This window comes from Pseudorasbora parva, chromosome 22 (genome assembly GCF_024679245.1).
Source record: "Pseudorasbora parva isolate DD20220531a chromosome 22, ASM2467924v1, whole genome shotgun sequence".
In the NCBI taxonomy this organism is placed as follows: domain Eukaryota; kingdom Metazoa; phylum Chordata; class Actinopteri; order Cypriniformes; family Gobionidae; genus Pseudorasbora; species Pseudorasbora parva.
The window spans coordinates 40,821,193-40,848,470 of record NC_090193.1 but is presented as its reverse complement, the minus strand read 5'-3'; the positions used below and the strand labels follow the sequence as shown (position 1 = coordinate 40,848,470).

The window sequence follows — 27,278 nt, the reverse complement described above, 5'->3', positions numbered from 1 at the left end:
ACCGTTTGAATCTTTATTTGAGGATTGAACACAAACGCGGAAGAGAAGCCAATGCTGAATAAAGTCGTAGTTTTTGTTATTTTTGGACCCAAATGTATTTTGGATGCTTCAAGAGACTCTAATTAACCCACTGATGTCTCATATGGACTACTGTGATGATGTTTTTATTCCCTTTCTGGACATGGACAGTATAGTGTGCATACACTTGCATACGCTCTCGGACTAAATATAAAATATCTTAAACTGTGTGTGAAGATGAACGGAGGTCTTACGGGTGTGGAGCGACATTAGGGAGAGGAGTTAATGACAGACATTTCACTTTTGGCTGAACTAACCCTTTAAGTGTCATTTAAACCTTCAGTAACGAAGCACAAAACCAATTATTTATGATACAATGCTGATGTGTTATTTATCAAAGATCCAAGTGCTATTGACGTTTCACTCCACATCGTTTTTCTCCAGGAAGTCCGTCAGCGTGCCGTTATCCACCGGAATGAGGAGATACTCCACGCCGTCGGCTCCCTGACACACAAACAGAACTTTAGTGATCGCTTCAGTTATTCTGCACACATGGAGGGGCTGGGTATTGACACAAAACTCACAATTCGATTTAATTTCGATTCACAAGCTTTCGATTTGATTCAAGTCAAAATTCAAATGCAATTTCATAATTTCTTAGCACTTGTAATGATACAGGCGTTAAACATTACTCAGTCTGCCTATGTGTGACGTCACGCGCCAGCAGCAGCACAAAGATAAAACATCAACGAGCGAGACATTATCAAACCATTGCGGTCCAGTGTGAGAAAACACTTTGGCTTTAGTAAAGATGGAGATGTTCTAAAGAAGTCGCTCACTGTTTGTAGTAGTAGCACGTTCAGCCACTGCTCATTCAACCTGAGGAGATGTTGGTCGCACTTTATTTTTGATATTAATATTATATTTGTATTATTTTTATGTTGAAAAACAACAGCAAAAGCAGCAGGTAAACCTACTGTTAATTAAACCTGAAGAGATGTTAGTTGACACACCCTGACGATGGCATGTAAAGCCGCAACGCGTAGGTGTACCTGTCACCAATTTTTAAATGTTTAAGCCATGATAAAATAAAGGCTTTTTACATTTTTCAATACACCCATCGAGTGCCTTGGACTACTTTTGCTTCTATGTTTTATTCTGCTGTAAAGTTGGGCATTTTAACATGAGCTCAATGAGATTCTGCTCCTTCTGGAGCCGCTCTAGTGGCCAGTGGAGGAACTGCAGTTCACATTACTACAGTATCGGCTTCTGGAGCCGCTCTAGTGGCCAGTGGAGGAACTGCAGTTTACATTACTACAGTATCGGCTTCTGGAGCCGCTCTAGTGGCCAGAGGAGGAACTGCAGTTCACATTACTACAGTATCAGCTTCTGGAGCCGCTCTAGTGGCCAGAGGAGGAACTGCAGTTTACATTACTACAGTATCGGCTTCTGGAGCCGCTCTAGTGGCCAGAGGAGGAACTGCAGTTTACATTACTACAGTATCGGCTTCAGGAGCCGCTCTAGTGGCCAGTGGAGGAACTGCAGTTCACATTACTACAGTATCAGCTTCTGGAGCCGCTCTAGTGGCCAGAGGAGGAACTGCAGTTTACATTACTACAGTATCGGCTTCTGGAGCCGCTCTAGTGGCCAGAGGAGGAACTGCAGTTTACATTACTACAGTATCGGCTTCTGGAGCCGCTCTAGTGGCCAGAGGAGGAACTGCAGTTTACATTACTACAGTATCGGCTTCTGGAGCCGCTCTAGTGGCCAGAGGAGGAACTGCAGTTTACATTACTACAGTATCGGCTTCTGGAGCCGCTCTAGTGGCCAGTGGAGGAACTGCAGTTCACATTACTACAGTATCAGCTTCTGGAGCCGCTCTAGTGGCCAGTGGAGGAACTGCAGTTTACATTACTACAGTATCGGCTTCTGGAGCCGCTCTAGTGGCCAGTGGAGGAACTGCAGTTTATATTACTACAGTATCGGCTTCTGGAGCCGCTCTAGTGGCCAGTGGAGGAACTGCAGTTTACATTACTACAGTATCGGCTTCTGGAGCCGCTCTAGTGGCCAGTGGAGGAACTGCAGTTTACATTACTACAGTATCGGCTTCTGGAGCCGCTCTAGTGGCCAGTGGAGGAACTGCAGTTTACATTACTACAGTATCAGCTTCTGGAGCCGCTCTAGTGGCCAGTGGAGGAACTGCAGTTTACATTACTACAGTATCGGCTTCTGGAGCCGCTCTAGTGGCCAGTGGAGGAACTGCAGTTTACATTACTACAGTATCGGCTTCTGGAGCCGCTCTAGTGGCCAGTGGAGGAACTGCAGTTTACATTACTACAGTATAGGCTTCTGGAGAGATCGCGGGAGGAGCCGCTTGGTTTTAATCTGACCTTCTTGGTGCGGATGAGTTTGTGATCTCTGAACTCGGTGAGCTGCGTGCGGAGTGTGATGTCACTGTTCACCAGGAAAGACTCTCGACAACGCTGGTAGAAATCCTGGAACGACAATCCTGAACAAACCACAAAACAACCAGATTTAACTCACAGGAGCTGATTATGAAGGACCTCAGAGGAGTGGCGAATGCTTACCTGTGTACGCAGGATTGTCCTTGTTCTCCAGCTGGAACTCTGCCAGTAATCTGAAGATTCCCCTGCATCACACACACACACACACACACACGTATCATAGCATACAGTACAGAGTTGGGGTGTAACAATATCGGTCAACAATATAATCCTGTGACGATATGTATCATTGATGGAAACGATATGATTCACGATATAGAGTTGTTTTATCCAAGGCTCAGCTTGCTGTAGTCGGCCTGTTTATAAGGTATAATTCACACAAACACACATTTACAAATGTACCACAACTGTAAACTCTGTCATCGTGAACTCGCCATCATGTCGTTTCTCGTTTAACTTCTGAACACAAATGAAGATATTCTTTATGAAACATGAGGGATTTCTGTCCCTCCATTTAAAGACCATTATTCCTTTCAAACTTAAAAGATCTAAAACAAAAGTCACAAAGGCATCGTAAAAAGACCTTATTACACGGCTCTGTGAAATACTTGATTCTGATTGGTCAATCGCACATTCCAGCGGTATGTTATTCCCAGATAACACCCGCTCATCCGGGTACTGCGAGTTATCGTGACCAGTTCTACTTCTATACTTAACGCTGATGCCATCTTGTGGCTGTTAAATACTTAAACAGCCGTGGGTTACAATGGAAGACTTCAAGGCGGGTTTCCTTTATAAAGTTTTTAATATGGATATTTTTCTTACACAAACGCATCGATTCGAATCAGAAGGCTCTATTAACCCATCGTGAGTTCAGTACCAGGATACACAACGTATCGTGATATATATATATCGTATCGGGACACGTATCGTATCGTGAGTTCAGTATCGGGACACATATCGTATTGTGAGTTCAGTATCGCGACACATATCGTATCGTGAGTTCAGTATCGGGACACATATCGTATCGTGAGTTCAGTATCGGGATACATATCGTTAGTTCAGTTTCGGGACACGTATCATATCGTGAGTTCAGTATCGGGACACGTATCGTATCGTGAGTTCAGTATCGGGACACGTATCGTGAGTTCAGTATCGGGACACGTATCGTATTGTGAGTTCAGTATCGGGACACGTATCGTATCGTAAGTTCAGTATCGGGACACGTATCGTGAGTTCAGTATCGGGACACGTATCGTATCGTGAGTTCAGTATCGGGACACGTATCGTATCGTAAGTTCAGTATCGGGACACGTATCGTTAGTTCAGTTTCGGGACACGTATCGTATCGTGTGTTCAGTATCGGGATACATATCGAATTGTGAGTTCAGTATCGGGACACGTATCGTATCGTGAGTTCAGTATCGGGACACGTATCGTATCGTGAGTTCAAAATCGGGATACATATCGAATTGTGAGTTCAAAATCGGGACAAATATCAGTTTCGGGACACATATCATATCGTGAGTTCAGTTTCGGGACACATATCGTATCATGAGTTCAGTATCGGGACACATATCGTATCGTGAGTTCAGTATCGGGACACATATCGTATCGTGAGTTCAGTTTCGGGACACATATCATATCGTGAGTTCAGTATCGGGACACATATCGTATCGTGAGTTCAGTTTCGGGACACATATATCGTGAGTTCAGTTTCGGGACACGTATCGTATCGTGAGTTCAGTATCGGGACACGTATCGTATCGTGAGTTCAGTATCGGGACACGTATCGTATCGTAAGTTCAGTATCGGGACACGTATCGTATTGTGAGTTCAGTATCGGGATACATATCGAATTGTGAGTTCAGTATCGGGACACGTATCGTATCGTGAGTTCAGTATCGGGACACGTACCGTATCGTGAGTTCAAAATCGGGATACATATCGAATTGTGAGTTCAAAATCGGGACAAATATCAGTTTCGGGACACATATCGTATCATGAGTTCAGTATCGGGACACGTATCGTATCGTGAGTTCAGTAACGGGATACGTATCGTATAGTGAGTTCAGTATCGGGACACATATCGTATCGTGAGTTCAGTTTCGGGACACATATCATATCGTGAGTTCAGTATCGGGACACGTATAGTGAGTTCAGTATCGGGACACGTATCGTATCGTGAGTTCAGTATCGGGACACGTATCGTATCATGAGTTCAGTATCGGGACACATATCGTATCGTGAGTTCAGTATCGGGACACGTATCGTATCGTGAGTTCAGTATCGGGACACATATCGTATCATGAGTTCAGTATCGGGACACATATCGTATCGTGAGTTCAGTATCGGGACACGTATCGTATCGTGAGTTCAGTAACGGGATACGTATCGTATAGTGAGTTCAGTATCGGGACACATATCGTATCGTGAGTTCAGTTTCGGGATACATATCGTATCGTGAGTTCAGTAACGGGATACATATCGTATCGTGAGTTCAGTTTCGGGATACATATCATATCGTGAGTTTAGTATCGGGACACGTATCGTATTGTGAGTTCAGTAACGGGATACGTATCGTATAGTGAGTTCAGTATCGGGACACATATCGTATAGTGAGTTCAGTATCGGGACACGTATCGTATCATGAGTTCAGTATCGGGACACATATCGTATCGTGAGTTCAGTATCGTGATACATATCGTATAGTGAGTTCAGTATCGGGACACGTATCGTATCGTGAGTTCAGTATCGGGACACGTATCGTATCGTAAGTTCAGTATCGGGACACGTATCGTGAGTTCAGTATCGGGACACGTATCGTATTGTGAGTTCAGTATCGGGATACATATCGAATTGTGAGTTCAGTATCGGGACACGTATCGTATCGTGAGTTCAGTATCGGGACACGTATCGTATCGTGAGTTCAAAATCGGGATACATATCGAATTGTGAGTTCAAAATCGGGACAAATATCAGTTTCGGGACACATATCGTATCATGAGTTCAGTATCGGGACACGTATCGTATCGTGAGTTCAGTAACGGGATACGTATCGTATAGTGAGTTCAGTATCGGGACACATATCGTATCGTGAGTTCAGTTTCGGGACACATATCATATCGTGAGTTCAGTATCGGGACACATATCGTATCGTGAGTTCAGTTTCGGGACACATATCATATCGTGAGTTCAGTATCGGGACACATATCGTATCGTGAGTTCAGTATCGGGACACGTATCGTATCGTGAGTTCAGTAACGGGATACGTATCGTATAGTGAGTTCAGTATCGGGACACATATCGTATCGTGAGTTCAGTAACGGGATACATATCGTATCGTGAGTTCAGTTTCGGGATACATATCATATCGTGAGTTCAGTATCGGGACACGTATCGTATTGTGAGTTCAGTAACGGGATACGTATCGTATAGTGAGTTCAGTAACGGGATACGTATCGTATAGTGAGTTCAGTATCGGGACACATATCGTATCGTGAGTTCAGTTTCGGGACACATATCGTATCGTGAGTTGAGTATCGGGACACGTATCGTATCGTGAGTTGAGTATCAGGATACATATCGTATCGTGAGTTCAGTATCGCGATACATATCGTATCGTGAGTTCAGTATCGGGACGCATATCGTATCGAGAGTTCAGTTCCGGGACACATATCGTACCGTGAGTTCAGTTTCGGGACACATATCGTATCGTGAGTTCAGTTTCGGGACACATATCGTACCGTGAGTTCAGTTTCGGGACACATATCGTATCGTGAGTTCAGTTTCGGGACACATATCGTATCGTGAGTTCAGTATCGGGACACATATCGTATCGTGAGTTCAGTATCGGGACACATATCGTATCGTGAGTTCAGTTTCGGGATACATATCGTATAGTGAGTTCAGTTTCGGGATACATATCGTATAGTGAGTTCAGTATCGGGACACATATCGTATAGTGAGTTCAGTATCGGGACACATATCGTATAGTGAGTTCAGTATCGCGATACATATCGTATCGTGAGTTCAGTTTCGGGACACGTATCGTATCGTGAGTTCAGTATCGGGACACATATCGTATCATGAGTTCAGTATCGGGACACGTATCGTATAGTGAGTTCAGTATCGGGACACATATCGTATAGTGAGTTCAGTATCGGGACACGTATCGTATCGTGAGTTCAGTATCGGGACACATCGTATCGTGAGTTCAGTTTCGGGACACATATCATATCGTGAGTTCAGTATCGGGACACATATCGTATCGTGAGTTCAGTATCGGGACACATATCGTATCGTGAGTTCAGTATCGGGACACATATCGTATCGTGAGTTCAGTATCGAGACACATATCGTATCGTGAGTTCAGTTTCGGGACACATATCGTATCGTGAGTTCAGTATCGGGACACATATCGTATCGTGAGTTCAGTATCGGGACACATATCGTATCGTGAGTTCAGTATCGCGATACATATCGTATCGTGAGTTCAGTATCGGGACACATATCGTATCGTGAGTTCAGTTTCGGGACACATATCATATCGTGAGTTCAGTATCGGGACACATATCGTATCGTGAGTTCAGTTTCGGGACACATATCGTATCGTGAGTTCAGTATCGCGATACATATCGTATCGTGAGTTCAGTATGGGTGTGAGGCTGCGCAACGTGTGTGTGTGTATCACCTGGCGTTGGGTTTGAGGCTGCGCAGCACTTGTGTGTGTGTGTCTCACCTGGCGTTGGGTGTGAGGCTCCGCAGCACGTGTGTGAGAGAGCTGAGTGCCAGCGCCCCCGTCTGATGCACCAGCAGCGAGTTCTCGTACGACGTCTCCTCTGAGTACGGCAGGTACGTCGTGGTCTCGTACCAAAGCCAGTTGAACATGCTCATCTTCGCCTGATCCCAGACTGAAGACCACACACACACACACAAACACACACACACACACACGATCAGGATCTCACTGCTCGTGTCACTGAATATTACAAGGCCTTTACTTCAGTGTCTATGGAGGCTTTGCTTTCTGCCACGGAATAGAACAAAATAAAAATAAAATTGCAACTTTTTGTGTCATATATCACGCAATTCTAACTCTTTCACGCAATTGCATCTTTATTTCTCGCAAATCTGACTTTTTTTCCTGCTCAGAATTTCAAGTTAAATTTTCCTAATTCTGATATTTCTCGCAATGGCAAGTTTACGTCTATCCAAGTTAGTTTGTTTTTTTCCACTCACAATTCTGACGTTTATTCCTACTATAGTGTTTCATTTATATCGTGACATTCCGGCGTTATTTCTTGTGACGGCGCATTTAATTTTCACAATTCTGATAACTGTGTGTTTAATTGTTGCAAATCTGAACTCTTGCAAATGCAAGTCTGTTATGCAATTTTTACATTTGTTCCTCGCTTTTACGTTAAATGAATATCTTAAAATTCTTAACATTTATCCTCACAACTGCACGTTTAATTTAGTGATTCTGATAATTTCTCGCAATTGCACTTATTTTTTCACAATTTTTTCCGGGTATTATGTTTAATTTATATTGTGCCATTCTGACGTCATTTCTTGCCATTGCAAGTTTTTTTGACGCAATTACGAATTTTTTTCCTTCACAATTCAGAAATTTCCCCTCGTTATTATGTTTCATTTATATCTCGGCATTCTGACATTTTTCCTCACAATTGCAAGTTTATTTTGTGCAATTCTAGCGTGGATTTATGTGTAAAAAAATTATATTTACTCAATTTATATCACGCAATTCTGACGTTTATTCTTGCCATTTAGCATTTCATTTGCATCTTGTAATTCTGATGCTTTTTCTCACAATTCTTTTCTGCAATTGCAGCAGGAATTTCTCGAAATTCCAACATTTCCTGCCATCGTGTTCAATTAATCTCTCACAATTCGGACATTTCTCGAAATTGCAAGTTAATTTTTTTCCTCAATTGTGACATTTTCCTCGCCATTACATTTATTATGCCGTTATTTTTTTGTAATTGCACTTAATTTTCACAATTCTGACATTATTTCTCATAAATCATTCTGCCATTTATTTCTTGCAATCACGTTTAGTTTTCTCAAATCTGACGTTTTTCTTTGCATTTCCACAATTCAGACTTTATTTCTTGTAATTGCAAGTTTTCATCTAAATGTGTAATAGTGCGATTTGTTTGGATAGCTTTATTCCGTGTCAGAAGGAGCGTCCATAGCTCCTCCTCCAGATGAAGCGGAGACTGACTGAGAGGGGCGTTGATGTGGTCGATGGAGGCCAGCAGGTGCATGTTGGGAAGGGCCGCCAGCTGCCCCAGTGCATGCTGGGTCCTGTCGCCCCTCAGCATGGGCCCGTCGATGTTATTGACGATCAGAAAGACGTGATTATCAGGGTCTGGAAGGAGAACACATGAGTTACAGCAGCGGAGACCCTCAGAGAGACGTCACACACCTTCTCTGAGAGATGTCACACACACACACACACACACACACACACACACACACACACACACACCTCCTCTGAGACATCACACACACACATACACACCTCCTCTGAGAGATCTCACACACACACACACACACACACACACACACACCTCCTCTGAGACGTCACACACACCTTCTCTGAGAGATGTCACACACACACACACACACTCTCACACACCTCCTCTGAGACGTCACACACACCTTCTCTGAGAGATGTCACACACACACACACACTCTCACACAACTCCTCTGAGACGTCACACACACCTTCTCCGAGAGATGTCACACACACACTTACACACCTTCTCGGAGAGATGTCACACACACCTTCTCCGAGAGATGTCACACACACACTTACACACCTTCTCGGAGAGATGTCACACACACCTTCTCCGAGAGATGTCACACACACACTTACACACCTTCTCGGAGAGATGTCACACACACCTTCTCCGAGAGATGTCACACACACACTTACACACCTTCTCAGAGAGATGTCACACACACTCACTCACACACCTTCTCTGAGAGACGTCACACACACACACACACACACACACACACACACACACACACACACACCTCCTCTGAGACGTCACACACACCTTCTCTGAGAGATGTCACACACACACTCACACACCTTCTCTGAGAGATATCACACACACACAAGCCATGTAACACACACATACCTTCTCTGAGAGATATCACACACACACACACTCTCTCTCTTACTCACTTTCACTCACTCACTCATTCACTCACTCCTTTTCTGAGAGATGACACAAACACACACACACCTTCCCTGAGACGTCACACACACCTTCTCTGAGAGCTCTGATGATGAAGTCCACCTGATCTCCGGGGTTACGGAAGCTTCCCTCGTGCTGGAACACGTCTACAGTGAGGCTGTTCAGGATCTGTTAGAAACACACACATGCATTGTGAAGCGTCATGAGGACAGAGTGTGTGTGTGTGTGTGGGTGTGTGAGTGAGTGAGTGAGTGTGGTTGTGTGTGTGTGTGTGAGTGGAACACAAACGGACCGACTTGAGGGTCATGCTGGGGAAGAATCCGTTGATCACCACATGGTCGTAGTCCGAGAGCTCAGACGAGCGAAACTTCTCCAGCAGGAGCTTCTTAGAGCCCAGACCGTAGATCAGGATATTAAAGCCCATGCTGGAGTATTAGAGGAACACAGATGAGCGTCTTCACACACACACACACTCTCACACGCTGTCACATGCACTCACACCCATACTCACACACACACACACACACACACACACACACACTCACTGCAGCTGCAGCATCCACTGGCTGAAGTTCTTCTCATGTTTTGCGTTGAGTTGATTAATTTCTTCTGCGAATCGTGACGGGTTTTCACTCAAAAGTCTGAGCAGAGTTTCCTGTAAAACCCAATGGAACACGTTAGACCCGACACACACACACACACACGTATCCCAGAATGCTCAGCGGCGGGCAGCTCGAGGTCACTGACGCGATCCAGCTGTGGCGTCTGCAGCTTCTGCAGCGTTCGGTCCGACGTCTGAACTTTAGAGCTGCTGTGAGCTTCGAAATATTCCTCCACCAGATCCACCTGCAGGAACACACATTCATGAGCCTGTGTGTGTGTGTGTGTGTGTGTGTGTGTGTGTGTGTGAGAGAGAGCAAGAGAGAGAGAGAGAAAGTGTGTGTGTGTGTGAGCGAGAGTGTATGTATGTCATCTGAAGGTTAAAGGTCAGGATGAAACCCACCTCTGCTTTCTTGCTCTTCTTACTGGGCGTCTTATAGAGCGCGGCGGCCGATGTGCTTTTGGGTGTTTTGGGCTTCTGGGGCTCGTGCTCTTCATCTTCATCCTCAGAGTTAGAGGGAGAGAAGTCACTCTCACTGTCAGACCTCAGGTTCGGAGCTGCACCACAGCACGCACACACACACACACACACACACACACACACACACACACACACACACACACACTGAATTGACTTAAGCTTCATCAGTCATTTTTACACCAGTACTGATGCTCTTCATATCTCAAATATGAAGAAAAACATCTATTTTAATAGATAGTACTTTAATAGTTGTTTTAAATAGGGATTAAATGATGATAATGGATTCGTTTTCATTCAAATATAGTTTTTCACAATAAAAAATATATGCAGAAAAGATATGACAAAATATATAAACACACATATAAATGCATATATATATATATATGTGTGTGTGTGTGAATGTGTATGATGGAGTGTGTTTGAGTATGAGTGTGTGTGTGCGAGTATGAGTGTGTGTGGGTGCGCGAGTATGAGTGTGTGCGTGTGTGCAAGTATGAGTGTGCGTGCGTACGTGCGTGCCGAGTATGAGTGTCTGAGAGCGAGAATGTGTCATTGTATGTGTGTGAGAGAGTGTGTGTGTGAGTGTGTGAGAGAGAGTATGAGTGTGTGTGTGGGTGCACGAGTATGAAGGTGTGGGCGTGTGTGTGTGTGTTCGCACGCAAGTATGAGTGTGTGTTTGTGTGTGAGTGTGCGTGCGAGTATGAGGGTGTGTGGGTGCGTGAGTGAGGGTGTGTGTGTGTGAGTACGAGTGTGTGTGTGTGTGTGTTTAGATAAATTGATTACATTTATTTTCATTGTAATATAATATTGTTTATTGTTTATTATCATTATATATTGTGAATGATTGCCAGTTTAAATGCATCATTTTAGGTCGTTCTGGAATTTAAAGGACATTTCCTAGCTTCTAGTTACTATTCTAACCATTTTGTTAGTATATATTTATTTTATAAATACATTTTTTAAATAAAAAACAATGAAATTAAATAAATACAATGAAACACGAAAACTACAAACATAAAATAAGAATATGAATGAAAACACTGCACAGCTGTGTGTTGCTCCTGTGATTATGGGCTGTAGTTTCTCACCGGTCAGTCTCTTCCTCAGGCGGTGCGGCGTCGTGGAGACGAACTGAACCTTCTTTCCCTACGCAGACACGAGGGTGTGAGTGAGCGAAACACAAACACCTGTGATGTGTGTGTGTGTGTGTGTGTGTGTGTGTGTGTGAGTATGAGTGTGTGAGTGTGTGAGAGTATGAGTGTGTGAGATTATGAGTGTGTGAGAGTATGAGTGAGTGTGTGAGAGAGTATGAGTGAGTGTGTGAGAGCATGAGTGAGTGTGTAAGAGCATGAGTGAGTGTGTGAGAGTATGAGTGAGTGTGAGTGAGTGTGTGAGAGTATGAGTGAGTGTGTGAGAGTATGAGTGAGTGTGAGTGAGTGTGTGAGAGTATGAGTGAGTGTGTGAGAGCATGAGTGAGTGTGTGAGAGTATGAGTGAGTGTGAGTGAGTGTGTGAGAGTATGAGTGAGTGTGTGAGAGCATGAGTGAGTGTGTGAGAGTATGAGTGAGTGTGAGTGAGTGTGTGAGAGTATGAGTGAGTGTGTGAGAGCATGAGTGAGTGTGTGAGAGCATGAGTGAGTGTGTGAGAGTATGAGTGAGTGTGAGTGAGTGTGTGAGAGTATGAGTGAGTGTGTGAGAGCATGAGTGAGTGTGAGTGAGTGTGTGAGAGTATGAGTGAGTGTGAGTGAGTGTGTGAGAGCATGAGTGAGTGTGTGAGAGTATGAGTGAGTGTGAGTGAGTGTGTGAGAGTATGAGTGAGTGTGAGTGAGTGTGTGAGAGTATGAGTGAGTGTGTGAGAGCATGAGTGAGTGTGTGAGAGCATGAGTGAGTGTGTGAGAGTATGAGTGAGTGTGAGTGAGTGTGTGAGAGTATGAGTGAGTGTGAGTGAGTGTGTGAGAGTATGAGTGAGTGTGAGTGAGTGTGTGAGAGTATGAGTGAGTGTGAGTGAGTGTGTGAGAGTATGAGTGAGTGTGAGTGAGTGTGTGAGAGCATGAGTGAGTGTGTGAGAGTATGAGTGAGTGTGAGTGAGTGTGTGAGAGTATGAGTGAGTGTGAGTGAGTGTGTGAGAGTATGAGTGAGTGTGTGAGAGCATGAGTGAGTGTGTGAGAGCATGAGTGAGTGTGTGAGAGTATGAGTGAGTGTGAGTGAGTGTGTGAGAGTATGAGTGAGTGTGTGAGAGCATGAGTGAGTGTGTGGGAGCATGAGTGAGTGTGTGAGAGCATGAGTGAGTGTGTGAGAGCATGAGTGAGTGTGTGAGAGAATGAGTGAGTGTGAGTGAGTGTGAGAGAGTATGAGTGAGTGAGTGAGTGAGTATGAGCGCGTGTGAGAGAGTATGAGCGCGTGTGAGAGAGTATGAGCGCGTGTGAGAGAGTATGAGCGCGTGTGAGAGAGTATGAGCGCGTGTGAGAGAGTATGAGCGCGTGTGAGAGAGTATGAGCGCGTGTGAGAGAGTATGAGCGCGTGTGAGAGAGTATGAGCGCGTGTGAGAGAGTATGAGCGCATGTGAGTATGAGTGAGTGTGAGAGAGTATGAGTGAGTGTGTGAGTATGAGTGAGTGAGTGTGAGTATGAGTGAGTGAGTGTGTGAGTATGAGTGAGTGAGTGAGTGAGTGAGTGAGTGAGTATGAGTGAGTGAGTGTGAGTATGAGTGAGTGAGTGAGTGAGTGAGTGAGTGAGTGAGTGAGTGAGTGAGTGAGTGAGTGAGTGTGTGAGTATGAGTGAGTGTGAGTATGAGTGAGTGTGTGTGTGAGTATGAGTGAGTGAGTGAGTGTGTGAGTGAGTGAGTATGAGTGAGTGAGTGTGAGTGAGTGAGTGTGAGTATGAGTGAGTGAGTGAGTGAGTATGAGTGAGTGAGTGAGTGTGTGAGTGAGTGAGTATGAGTGAGTGAGTGTGAGTATGAGTGAGTGAGTGAGTGAGTGAGTGAGTGAGTGAGTGAGTGAGTGAGTGAGTGAGTGAGTGTGTGAGTATGAGTGAGTGTGAGTATGAGTGAGTGTGAGTATGAGTGAGTGTGAGAGTATAAGTGAGTGTGAGTATGAGTGAATGTGAGAGAGTATGAGTGAATGTGAGTATGAGTGAGTGTGAGAGAGTATGAGCGCGTGTGAGAGAGTATGAATGAGTGTGAGAGAGTATGAGTGAGTGTGAGTATGAGTGAGTGTGAGTATGAGTGAGTGAGTGTGAGAGAGTATGAGCGCGTGTGAGTATGAGTGAGTGTGAGTATGAGTGAGTGAGTGTGAGAGAGTATGAGTGAGTGTGAGTATGAGTGAGTGTGTGAGAGTATAAGTGAGCGTGAGTATGAGTGAGTGTGTGAGAGTATGAGTGAGTGAGTGTGAGTATGAGTGAGTGTGAGTGAGTGTGTGAGAGTATGAGTGAGTGTGAGTATGAGTGAGTGTGAGTATGAGTGAGTGTGTGAGAGTATGAGTGAGTGTGAGTATGAGTGAGTGTGTGAGAGTATGAGTGAGTGTGAGTATGAGTGAGTGTGTGAGAGTATGAGTGAGTGTGAGTATGAGTGTGTGAGAGAGAGTATGAGTGAGAGTGTGAGTATGAGTGAGTGTGTGAGAGTATGAGTGAGTGTGTGAGAGTATGAGTGAGTGTGTGAGAGTATGAGTGAGTGAGTGTGAGTATGAGTGAGTGAGTGTGAGTATGAATGAGTGTGAGAGAGTATGAGTGAGTGTGAGAGAGTATGAGTGAGTGTGAGTATGAGTATGAGTGAGTGAGTGTGAGTATGAATGAGTGTGAGTATGAGTGAGTGAGTGTGAGTATGAATGAGTGTGAGAGAGTATGAGTGAGTGTGAGAGAGTATGAGTGAGTGAGTGTGAGTATGAATGAGTGTGAGAGAGTATGAGTGAGTGTGAGTATGAGTGAGTGAGTGTGAGTATGAGTGAGTGTGAGAGAGTATGAGTGAGTGTGAGAGAGTATGAGTGAGTGAGTGTGAGAGAGTATGAGTGAGTGTGAGAGAGTATGAGTGAGTGAGTGTGAGAGAGTATGAATGAGTGAGTGTGAGAGAGTATGAGTGAGTGTGAGAGAGTATGAGTGAGTGAGTGTGAGAGAGTATGAGTGAGTGTGAGAGAGTATGAGTGAGTGTGAGTATGAGTGAGTGAGTGTGAGTATGAGTGAGTGTGAGAGAGTATGAGTGAGTGTGAGAGAGTATGAGTGAGTGAGTGTGAGAGAGTATGAATGAGTGAGTGTGAGAGAGTATGAGTGAGTGTGAGAGAGTATGAGTGAGTGAGTGTGAGAGAGTATGAGTGAGTGTGAGAGAGTATGAGTGAGTGTGAGTATGAGTGAGTGAGTGTGAGTATGAGTGAGTGTGAGAGAGTATGAGTGAGTGTGAGTATGAATGAGTGAGTGAGTGTGAGTATGAGTGAGTGTGAGAGAGTATGAGTAAGTGTGAGTATGAGTATGAGTGAGTGAGTGTGAGTATGAATGAGTGTGAGTATGAGTGAGTGAGTCTGAGTATGAATGAGTGTGAGAGAGTATGAGTGAGTATGAGTATGAGTGAGTGAGTGTGAGTATGAGTGAGTGTGAGAGAGTATGAGTGAGTGTGTGAGAGTATGAGTGAGTGTGAGTATGAGTGAGTGAGTGTGAGTATGAGTGAGTGTGAGAGAGTATGAGTGAGTGAGTGAGTGTGAGTATGAGTGAGTGTGAGAGAGTATGGGTGAGTGTGAGTATGAGTGAGTGAGTGAGTGAGTGTGAGTATGAGTGAGTGTGAGAGAGTATGAGTGAGTGTGAGTATGAGTGAGTGAGTGAGTGAGTGTGAGTATGAGTGAGTGTGAGTATGAGTGAGTGTGAGAGAGTATGAGTGAGTGTGAGTATGAATGAGTGAGTGAGTGAGTGTGAGTATGAGTGAGTGTGAGAGAGTATGAGTGAGTGTGAGTATGAGTGAGTGAGTGTGTGAGTGTGAGTATGAGTGAGTGTGAGTGAGTGAGTGAGTGAGTGAGTGAGTGAGTGAGTGAGTGTGAGTATGAGTGAGTGTGAGTATGAGTGAGTGAGTGTGAATATGAGTGAGTGAGTGTGTGAGTGTGAGTATGAGTGAGTGAGTGTGAGTATGAGTGAGTGAGTGTGAGTATGAGTGAGTGTGAGTATGAGTGAGTGAGTGAGTGTGAGTATGAGTGAGTGTGAGAGAGTATGAGTGAGTGTGAGTATGAGTGAGTGAGTGTGTGAGTGTGAGTATGAGTGAGTGAGTGTGAGTGAGTGAGTGTGAGAGAGTATGAGTGAGTGAGTGAGTGAGTGAGTGAGTGTGAGTATGAGTGAGTGTGAGAGAGTATGAGTGAGTGTGAGTATGAGTGAGTGAGTGAGTGAGTGTGAGTATGAGTGAGTGTGAGAGAGTATGAGTGAGTGTGAGTATGAGTGAGTGAGAGAGTGAGTGAGTGTGAGTATGAATGAGTGTGAGAGTATGAGTGTATTAGTGTGTGAGTGTGTGAGTGAGGATGAGTATGAGTATGAATACGAGTATTAGTGAGTGAGTGTGTGTGTGAGGATGAGTATGAATACGAGTATTAGTGTGTGTGCATGTTTTTGTGAAATATCAGGACAAAAATGTGTATAATGACATGGGTATTACAAGGTGTGTGTGTGTGTGTGTGTGTGTGTGTGTGTGTGTGTGTGTGTGTGTGTGTGTGTGTGTGTGTGTGTGTGTGTGTGGGTGTAGAGGTGTGCGCTTCACCTTCTGAGGGGTCTTGCTCTGATTGGCTGATTCTGGACAGAGAGAACGAGAGTAAGTCTTTAAAAAGAGAGAGCGAAAGAGAGAGCGCGAGAGCGAGAGAGAGAGCGAGAGCGAGAGCGAGAGCGAGAGCGAGAGCGAGAGCGAGAGCGAGAGAGAGCAAGAGAGCGTGAGAGAGAGAGAGAGAATAAAACAAACCACAGGATCGGGACACACGTTTTCCGGACGCCTCCTCGGTCGAGTCGGATGAGCCGAAGGTCACACTCTTTCCCGGAGTACGAGCCAATTCAGATGCTGTAGAAACACACACACACACACACACACACACACACACACACACACACACACACACACACACACACGTCACCATTGCATGTTCTCCTGCTGTCCGCTGATAATGGAGTGATGAGTCTCTCACCCATCTGAGCCATCTTATTCCCGCGCTTGATGCTCTGGAACGAGAAGACGGACGATCCGGCCGAGGCACGCTCATCTAAACAGCCAATCAGACGAGAGCACACGATCACATGATCAGCTGACCCACACTCATCAATACATCAGACCTGACGTCTGAACAGCCAATCAGACGAGAGCACACGATCACATGATCAGCTGACCCACACTCATCAAAACATCAGACCTGACGCGTTTCCTGCTCTTCACCTTGAGATGCGGCGAACAGAACGTCCACATAGTTAAAGCGCTGCTCTTCCTCTTCTTCTTCATCCTCCTCTTCCTCTTCGCAGCGCTGAGACTTCTGCGGCGTTTTCAGCGTCACCAGCGTCTGCACGGATCCATTCGCTGCTTTACACTCTGCACACACAATCATAATGCACGAGACATTGACTAAATATATACACACGCATAATATGTGTGTGAAAGTGAGTGTGTGAGAGTGTGTGTGTGAGAGTGAGTGTGTCATTGTATGTGTGTGTGAGAGAGTGTGTGTGTGTGAGAGAGATGTGAGAGAGAGTGTATTTGAGTGTGTGAACGTGAGAGAGAGAGAGAGAGAGTGTGTGTGTGTGTGTGTGAGAGAGAGAGTGTGTGTGTGAGAGAGTGTGTTTGAGTGTCTGAGAGAATCTGTCATTGTGTGAGTGTGTGAGAGAAAAAGAGTGTGTGTGAGAGAATGTGTCATTGTATGTGTGTGTAAGAGAGAGAGAAATAGAGAGTGTGTGTGAGAGAATGTGTCATTGTATGTGTGTGTAAGAGAGAGAGAAATAGAGAGTGTGTGTGAGTGAGTGAGAGTGTGAAAGAAAGTGTGTGTGTGTGTGATAGAGAGAGAGAGTATTTTTGTATAAAACATTTTATTTCAACTAAAAATTAATACAAATTATATAGACATTCAAAAAACGTATAAGATGGCAAAATATATTAAAATAAAAATAAGAACTAATTCAAAATAATATAAAACTACAATAGTATCTCACCGATACCAAAATACACACTACACGCATACATATACATATACACACACACACACACACACACACACACACACATATATAACAAATTACCATGGCATTACCATCTGATACCAGTACTTTATCAGTAAATATGGTATTAAAACGTTACTTGTGTGTGGTAACAAAAATCTGACTGACTTTATTTCGAGTTTATGGAGTTATTGATGAACTCTTACCGTGTTTCTCTACAATATGATCCAGAACATCTCCATCCGCCACGAACCGAACCTCTAACGGCTGTTTCTGCGTCATCGCGCGCGCACACACTAAAGCCCGCGCTTATACAGTAACATCAATAACGTGCTTTAATATTAACGTGTGCTTATCAAATAACGTGTGCTTTAATAATAACGCTCCATCTCGGCGCCACAGGAAAGATTCTCACCCACGTGTGACAGGAGCAGTGTCACGTGAGTAGCTCCGGCCAATTAGAATGAGGAGTCATTGAAAACTACACCTCCCATAATTCCAGGGTGGGGGTGGACGTCATAGTGCGGGAGCGTTAAACTCTTTAAAAAATGTTTTCGTTTTTTTTTTTTAATTGGAAACAGCGGAATGTTTTTCTTCATCAATTTGAATCGGTCAATGGCTTCATCTCTCTTTATATATATATATATATATATATATATATATATATATATATATATATATATATATATATATATATATATATATATATATATATATATATATATATATTATTATTATTATTATATATAAAACATTTTTAAAAGAAAATCATGTCAACAAAAATTGCTGTGATTGGCTCATCCAACGCAACGCGGAGGAAAGTAACAGTTGTCCCGTGACTGGTTGGTCCAACGGCTGTTTTTTCCTTCGTTTTTTCCAAACGGTTGCTTTTATTAAAACCAAACGCAGCAGTTGATAATAATCTGACATCGCTATTAATCGCACAATTAAGAGTTAAACTGACAAACAAAATGTGCTTTGTGTCGAAGCTCTAGTCTAGTCAGTATTTAATCTGCTCTGACACACTATAAAGGGAATATTATGATATTCATAAATGTCATGTGATAATGTTCTGCCCGGTTCAGTCCAGCCGAGGCGATGTTAAATGTCACTGGACTGAATTGAAAGATTAAATTCGCCCTTTCACACATCAGTCAGGTTATTATGAAGAAACTGTTATTTGCGATATGAAATATAAAGGGCACGGCCGGTTCTGCACTCAAAATGCGAGACAATAAAGAATAGACAAAAAAAGCCCCAGTCAGACACTATAAACCGCCCTGATGAAGCAAACTCATGCCACAGTGGCTGTAGAAAGGCAGGTTTGATTAATAAACAACACCGAATGTGCCAGCCCAGCACCTGATCATTCATGAACTAACTGAAGAATGAACATCTCAACCAGTTTCACAGCAGATGGGCAAACTTGGTCAAATTATCTGTTGATAGCATGCATTAATATGCTAATATGCCCTATGCAAATACCCTATAGCAGCCGCTAGCCAATTGCGTTCATGCAACCCTTAGGCAGACGTGTGATTGGCTGTTGTCACTATGACGTTGCTAACACATTTTAACATGTTGATACTATGAATTAAAATTCTGCTAACATGATTTAGCATTTTTGGTTTGCAGGCTTTAACGCTTTGTTAGCATTATTTGCATATTGATAGCATGAATTAACATCTTGCTTACAATTTAACATGTTGATACCATCAATTAACATAATGCTAACATGATTTAGCATATTAACATTATTTAACATGTTCATAATATGAATTAACATGTTGCTTACAATTTGATACCAGGGAAGTAACATGATGCTAGCAAGAATTAGCATGTTTTGCTAACATGTTTGAACACGTTATCATGATTGAACATGCTGTTAGCACGTTTTAACACTGTTAGCATGAATAAGCAAATTGACAACATGAATGAACCTTTTTTGCCGGTGTCATCCAATCAGATCGCCCTATGCAAATACCCTAGAACAGACGCTAGCCAATTGCGTTCATGCGACCCTTAGCAGACGTGTGTTTGGCTGTTGTCACTGACGTTGTTAACACATTTTAACATGTTGAAACCATGAATTAACATGATGCTAACATGATTTAGCTTTTTTTTTGCACGCTTTAATGTTGTTAGCATTATTTGCATATTGATAGCATGAATTAACATGTTGTTTACAATTTAACATGTTGATACCATAAATTAGCATGCTGCTAACATGTTTTAACACGTTATGATTGAACATGCTGTTAGCACGTTATCACATTGTTAGCATGAATTACCATATTGATAGCATGAATAAGCCTTTTTTGTTAACATGTTAAAACCATGAATTAACATGTTGCTTACAATTTAACATGTTGATACCATCAATTAGCATAATGCTTTTAGCAGACGTGTGATTGGCTGTTGTCACTGACGTTGCTAACACATTTTAACATGTTGAAACCATGAATTAACATGATGCTAACATGGTTTAGCATTTTTTGTTATAATTATTTTTGTATTAATAATGCTTTGTTAGCATTATTTGCATATTGATAGCATGAATTAACATGTTGCTTTCAATTTAACATGTTGATACCCTGAATTAGCATGCTGCTAACATGATTTAGCATTTTTTGCTAACATGTTTTAACACTTTATGATTGAACATGCGTTGCAAACGTTGCTAACACATTTTAATATGTTGAAACCATGAATTAACATGATGCTAACATGATTTAGCATTTTTGGTTTGCACGCTTTAATGCTTTGTTAGTATTATTGATAGCATCAATTTAACATGTCGATACCATCAATTAGCATAATGCTAACATGATTTAGCATGTTTTGCTAACACGTTTGAACACATTATCATCATTGAACAAGCTGTTAGCACGTTTTAACATGGTTATCATGAATAAACTTATTGACGACATGAATTAACCTTTTTTGCCGACATTATTCAATCAGATCGCCCGATGCAAATACCCTAGAGCAGACGCTAGCCAATTGTGTTCATGCAACCCTAGAGCAGGTGTGTGATTGGCTGTTGTCACTATGATGGTTTTAACACGTTGCGAACACATTTTAACATGTTGATACCATGAATTAACATTCTGCGAATATGATTTAACATTCTTTAACATGTTCATAACATGTTGCTCAAAATGGAAGATGTTGCTACCATGAATTAGCATGCTGCTAACACGTTTTAACATGAATTAACCTGAATGAATTAAATGAGACACTTTTTGTAGTAGCACAATAACTCAATCACACAGGGACCGAAATCCTTAAAGTGAAAATTCATATTTTATTGGTTCCATACATTAATTTAATCAAGGGCAGAAATTAAGAAAACAAAGTTATATCAAACAGGGGAATCTACAGGGGTTTGTTTCAATCGCAAGTGCAGACCTTTAGTTCACTCAGAATGATTCAGCTGGTCAGAAAGAGAGAGAAATTAATCATATCGTACAAAAACTGAGTTCAAAGGCTTCAGCGTTATCGCGTGTGTGTGTGTGTGCGCGTGTGTGTGTGTGTCCGTCGGTCTCCCTGAAACAGAACCGAACTGAAAACATGTTTAAAGCGTCTGAACTCAAACACACACACACACACCGTGCCCTTGATTCGATCAATCACACAAAGGAAAGCAGGAAAGACGAGGCTCATTGTTTCTCTTCTTACACATTAGATCAGAATGGCTTTATGTAACTCTAAGGAGGAATACATCTCAATACAGTTATACAGAACTCTGCTACTACCTTAAATATACAAGCACAAGTACACGAAATCAACCGAAAGCCACACGAAACGACTCCCGTTAACGGAAGAACACAAACCAGCAGAGTCCGCCACGGCTCTGATACTCCTTGGTTTGCAGCTTTTCAACGTCGCCAAAGAAAGACAAATTAAAACACTCTGGGGGGGAAAATGAAAAATAAATCGAGGCTGGTATAAAACACGGATAGAATTCTCCAAAACGTGTCTGAGTTGAAACGCTCGTGCGTCCTCCACCAATCAGAGAGCAGAACGCTCAGCTCACGTTTCACTCCAAATGCATTTTGTTTGCGATTAACGTCGATTAAACATCTTCTCCCAGATGCACTGATGCAGACAGCTTTTATGCATAATGCATTATAAAGATATACTCTATTATGCATTATAGTATTTTCAGAAAGGTGTAGCGATGAATAGATGCGCTATAATTAATGCACTATGTATAAAAGCTGCGTTAATATATCACAGTAGTGTTTTTGACCGTCTAAAATACGATTAATATTAAAAAATAAAGATTTTCGTCAGGCAAAATGATGGTTTGGGGTGAAACAGGAGCTGGATGTTTGTCTTGTTGGCAGTTTACGTGGTTTAGATTCCTCCGATTAACATGTGAAGAATCTACGGGATCGTCCTCATAAAACGCCAACAAAACCTGTCCTGTGTGTGTGTGTGTGTGTGTCATCTCCGTTTCGGGTTCCTGACGGGAAAAGAGACGCTCTGTAGATGAATGAGTCTCTTCACCTCTTTCCTCCTCCCATTGGATGCCCAACACTCCTGTGGCTCCGCCCCCTCATGTGGCCCCTCCCCTCCCCATCCTGTGGCCCCACCCCCTCCTGTGGCTCCGCCCCCTCTCACTGAGACGCCTGTGAGGTGGGGTTGTCGTTCTTGCCCTCCTGGCTGGAAGGAGGCTTGTTGTTCCAGGGGCTGTTTGCTCCGAGTGCGGGCGAGTTGTTAAAGCTATCCTCGTCGTCGATCCCATTGGCTGCGTCAAACTGCGTGTTTTCCAGCCGCGTAATAAGACGCTCGTCCTCGTCGCCGAACTCGCCGCCCATTAGCGTAGGCTCGCCTACCACCATCACATCCTGCGCAGAGGAGCAGACCCAAAGCATTAGCACTCGAAACCATGAACATTATTAGCACAAAAAATACAATTATTAATAACATACAATACATGTGTACATATAAGTATAAATGTGACCCTGAACCACTTCTCCAGTTATAATCTCACGGGTATATCTGGGGCGAAAGCCAACAATACATCGTATGGGTCAGAATTATACATTTTTCTTTAATGCCAAAAATCATAAGGCTATTAAGATCATGCTGCATGAAGACATTTCATACCATAAATATATCACTAATGTTTTATTAGTAGTAATATGCATTGCTAAGGACTTCATATGGACAACTTTAAAAGGATATTTTCTCAATATTTAGATTTTTTGCACCATTGGATTCCAGATTTTCAAAGAGTTTGGCTAAATATTGTCCTACTAAACCATAAATCAGCGGAAAGATTATTTATTCAGCTTTCAGATGATGTATAAATCTCAATTTCATTATATATGCACATACATACACTCCCCTAAAGGATTATTAGGAACACACACTAATGCTGTGTGTGACCCTTTCGCCTTCAGAACTGCCTTAATTCTCCGTGGCATTGATCAACAAGCTGCTGAAAGCATTCTTTACAAATGTCGGCCCATATTGATAGGAGAGCATCTTGCAGTTGATGGAGATTTGTGGGATGCACATCCAGGGCACGAAGCTCCCGTTCCACCACATCCCAAAGATGCTCTATTGGGTTGAGATCTGGGGACTGTGGCGGCCATTTTAGTACAGTCAACTCATTGTCATGTTCAAGAAACCAATCTGAAATGATTGGAGCTTTGTGACATGGTGCATTATCCTGCTGGAAGCAGCCATCAGAGGATGGGCACATGGTGGTCATAAAGGGATGGACATGGTCAGAAACAATGCTCAGGTAGGCCGTGGCATTTAAACGATGCCCAATTGGCACTAAGGGGCCTAAAGTGTGCCAAGAAAACATCCCCCACACCATTACACCACCACCACCAGCCTGCACAGTGGGAACAAGGCATGATGGATCCATGTTCTCATTCTGTTTACGCCAAATTCTGACTCTACCATCTGAATGTCTCAACAGAAATCGAGACTCATCAGACCAGGCAACATTTCTCCAGTCTTCAACTGGCCAATTTTGGTGAGCTCGTGCAAATTGTCGCCTCTTTTTCCTATTTGTAGTGGAGATGAGTGGTCCCCGGTGGGGTCTTCTGCTGGTGTAGCCCATCCGCCTCAAGGTTGTGTGTGTTGTGGCTTCACAAATGCTTTGCTGTATACCTCGGTTGTAACGAGTGGTTATTTCAGTCAAAGTTGCTCTTCTATCAGCTTGAATCAGTCGGCCCATTCTCCTCTGACCTCGAGCATCAACAAGGCATTTTCTCCCACAGGACTGCTGCAGACTGGATGCTCTTCCCTTTTCACACCATTCTCTCTAAACCCTAGAAATGGTTGTGCTTGAAAATCCCAGTAACTGCTCAACATGGCTTAAATCATTCAGTTTGGAGTTCAGGAGATTGTCTTGACCAGGACGGACCACACCCCTAAATGCATTGAAGCAACTGCCATGTGATTGGCTGATTAGATAATTGCATTAATGAGAAATTAAACTGGTGTTCCCAATAATCCTTTAGGTGAGTGTATATGTGATTTGTACATATTCACCTATTTATGCATAAATAAATATATTGAATGTGTTGTTGTCAGAAGACCGTCTGCATCTGAATCTCATCCTTCCCTACTATATACAGAGTTTGTACAGATAGTGTAATATATGAATGACCTGAAGAATGAAAGCTGTTTCATATACTTTGGAGTTATAGGAGGAATATCAGGCTCATAGTCATGCGCTATATCTATATCAGGCGGGCTATAGCATTCATTTCGTGTGAAAAGACAGTTTTATCTGTGTTGTTTTATTGGGACACAGCCAGTGACTCCTGCGATGTGATTGGCTACTCACCGGGACCTGACTGGAGAGCGGGAAACTGTTAGCTGGGCTCTTCTTCTTGCTGTTGCTGTTGTTGTTTGTCCCGCCGCCTGCGCTCATGGTGCTTCCTCCCGACATCTTGCGCTTCCGCCGTTTATTTGGCGCCTGTCTGGCTGGTTCGGCTGCGGAGAGACGGGATACACAACAGCTCAACAACACGTCACAGAAACAACCAACGGGACGATCTGAGAGCGGACAGTAGTGTTGTTCTCCTTGAGACCAGTCTTAAAGGGTTAGTTCACCCAAAAATGTCTGTCATTAACTCCTCTCCCTAATGTCGCTCCACACCCGTAAGACCTCAGTTCATCTTCACACACAGTTTAAGATATTTTATATTTAGTCCGAGAGTGTATGCAAGTGTATGCACACTATACTGTCCATGTCCAGAAAGGGAATAAAAACATCATCACAGTAGTCCATATGAGACATCAGTGGGTTAATTAGAGTCTCTTGAAGCATCAAAAATACATTTGGGTCCAAAAATAACAAAAACTACGACTTTATTCAGCATTGGCTTCTCTTCCGCGTTTGTGTTCAGTCCTCAAATAAAGATTCAAACGGTTATGAGTCAGCGAATCGATTCATGATTCGGATCGCGTGTCAAACTGCTGAAATCACGAGACATTGGCGATCCGAATCATGAATCGATTCACTGATTCATAACCGTTCGAATCTTTATTTTTATAGAGGGGTCCCGTTTCACTGTTGTGAAAGCACTGTGAGATCACAAAGCTGAATCCGAAATCGCCCACTGAAGCATCATTCACTTTTCCCTACCTTATCCACTAATATAGTTCTCTTAAAGGAGTGAATAAAAACGAGCCGTTGTGTGTACATCTGTACACTCGTTATTGCGGTGCAATGTGAGACTGAATGAGTGCCCTCAAAAACGTTCACTATGGTTTCAGACACCACTACAAATGGCTGTCCTTTCAAATAATGGCCTATTTGAGGGGCGATTTCAGATTCAGCCCAATTACAGCGGAGAATTCAAACTTCACGCGGTGTGTATGAGCGTTTTCTGCACAGAGAGCCGCGGTGAGATTAACAGATTCAGTGAGGAGCGGGTGCGCTTACATTTTTTATGGACATATTTCATATACTCTAGTCCCCTAAAAATGAACTAGCAGCGTGTACGTGCACATATTTCATCACGTCTTCTTCAAACGAAATGTATGGAAAGGGCACACGTACAACTGTAGTCTGATCACGACAGCGATGACAATGTAGATTACTCTGCTACACTGAAGGCAATGATGAGTAAATAAGTGTTAAACTGACGTTTGTTCGGAGACCGTAGTGCTCTTAAATGTATTTAAGATATCATTAGACCTTTTAAACGTTCTTCCGCGTTTCTCCCTGGCTTTGGTAGTTTGTTTTTATATAGGGTTAAATTTTTAAAATGCTAAAGGTGCCCTCAACTTTTTTTTCTCTTTGCGGTCGTATTTAATATTCATGTGTTTGAAATGTGTTTTATTGGTTGTTGTCTCCGCACAGCATCATTTTGTGGGGTTTTGCAAACCTGTTTTAACTCTAGTGGGGAATTTTTCTACAATATTCACTCATGACAGTAAATTAGGGCATTCTAGTCGATCTACTGCAGTATTTCCTCATTCAATCAGTAGAAAATGTGGTTAACACCTGGTCATGCATAGGGGGGAAAAATACCATAATATACCGCAAAACCGATATACTTTAGGAAATACCACGATATAGATCAGGGGTTTTCAAACTGGGGTTCTCCAGAAGGTTCTAAGGGGTCCCCCATAAAGGTGCATCATATTTGGGGGTCCTTGGCATCGTAAAGTTTGAAAACTCCTGCTATGGATTTTTGGTCATACCAAAACTAACGGACAGAACGCTTCCTTACCTGGCGGCGCGACCATTCTCTGCCACTTCTGGAACAGACACGTCTTCAGACAGTCTCGGGGACTCAGACTGTACGTCTTGTGCCTGGACATCAGCTCCTGCATTGGCTCCAGGATCACACACAACTGAGACACACACACACAAGAGAAGTTGAGACGCTAGTGTGCGTTTTGAAGTGTTTCTAGATTAACGTATAGTGTCGTGTTCGTACTCTGAGGTAGTTGAGGGTTGAGTTTGACAGGCCGCATCTGGTGATGTTTTTGGACAGCTGATCCAACATCTGCGGGTCTTGTGCCTGAGATGCAAACACACAAACACACACACACACACACACACACACACACACACACACACACACACACACACACACACACACACACACACACACACACCATCAACAGGAGTGAAACACCACACATATGAAATCAAATAACCAGGAGGAGGAACTGACATGCATGGCCAGGATGCTGCGGGGAATGAGTTCTCTGTGCTGCCGGATGCTGAAATGCCACGTCTTTATTCTCATCATGTCATCGAACATGAACTCCAGGTACAGACGGCCCTCCACACACACCTGAGGAGACCAGCAGAGTTACACACACACACAGCAAACACAT

General features: G+C 43.2%; 2 protein-coding genes across 6 annotated transcripts in view; both read right to left on the bottom strand.

Annotated features, from left to right (window-relative positions):
• Window positions 1–297: 297 nt before the first annotated feature.
• On the bottom strand, window positions 298–18,390 carry orc2 (origin recognition complex, subunit 2). Of its 2 annotated transcripts, none has more exons than XM_067431015.1 (16): window positions 18,152–18,390; window positions 17,176–17,325; window positions 16,931–17,005; window positions 16,711–16,806; window positions 16,516–16,547; window positions 11,888–11,945; window positions 10,722–10,876; window positions 10,466–10,564; window positions 10,264–10,373; window positions 10,011–10,143; window positions 9,790–9,886; window positions 8,731–8,877; window positions 7,225–7,396; window positions 2,607–2,668; window positions 2,409–2,527; window positions 298–522 (listed from the first exon to the last, which is right to left on the bottom strand). In XM_067431015.1, exons 1-16 carry the CDS (start codon window positions 18,225–18,227, stop codon window positions 439–441), a joined length of 1,665 nt encoding a protein of 554 aa, XP_067287116.1. In that variant the 5' UTR covers window positions 18,228–18,390; the 3' UTR covers window positions 298–438. The 2 variants fall into 2 exon arrangements, with proteins under 2 accessions (XP_067287116.1, XP_067287117.1); XM_067431016.1 differs by having other exon boundaries at window positions 300–522; window positions 16,729–16,806.
• A 2,842-nt stretch (window positions 18,391–21,232) lies between these two features.
• ldb1b (LIM-domain binding 1b) overlaps window positions 21,233–27,278 on the bottom strand; it is a 62,397-nt gene continuing 56,351 nt past the window's right edge. For all 4 annotated transcript variants that reach the window (XM_067431021.1, XM_067431022.1, XM_067431023.1 and 1 more), the window contains 5 exons: window positions 27,113–27,235; window positions 26,873–26,956; window positions 26,663–26,786; window positions 24,766–24,914; window positions 21,233–22,801 (listed from right to left, as the gene is read on the bottom strand). In XM_067431021.1, the coding sequence (XP_067287122.1) occupies window positions 22,571–22,801; window positions 24,766–24,914; window positions 26,663–26,786; window positions 26,873–26,956; window positions 27,113–27,235 (711 nt within the window). In that variant the 3' untranslated portion in view covers window positions 21,233–22,570. The remainder of the gene's footprint in view (window positions 22,802–24,765; window positions 24,915–26,662; window positions 26,787–26,872; window positions 26,957–27,112; window positions 27,236–27,278) is intronic.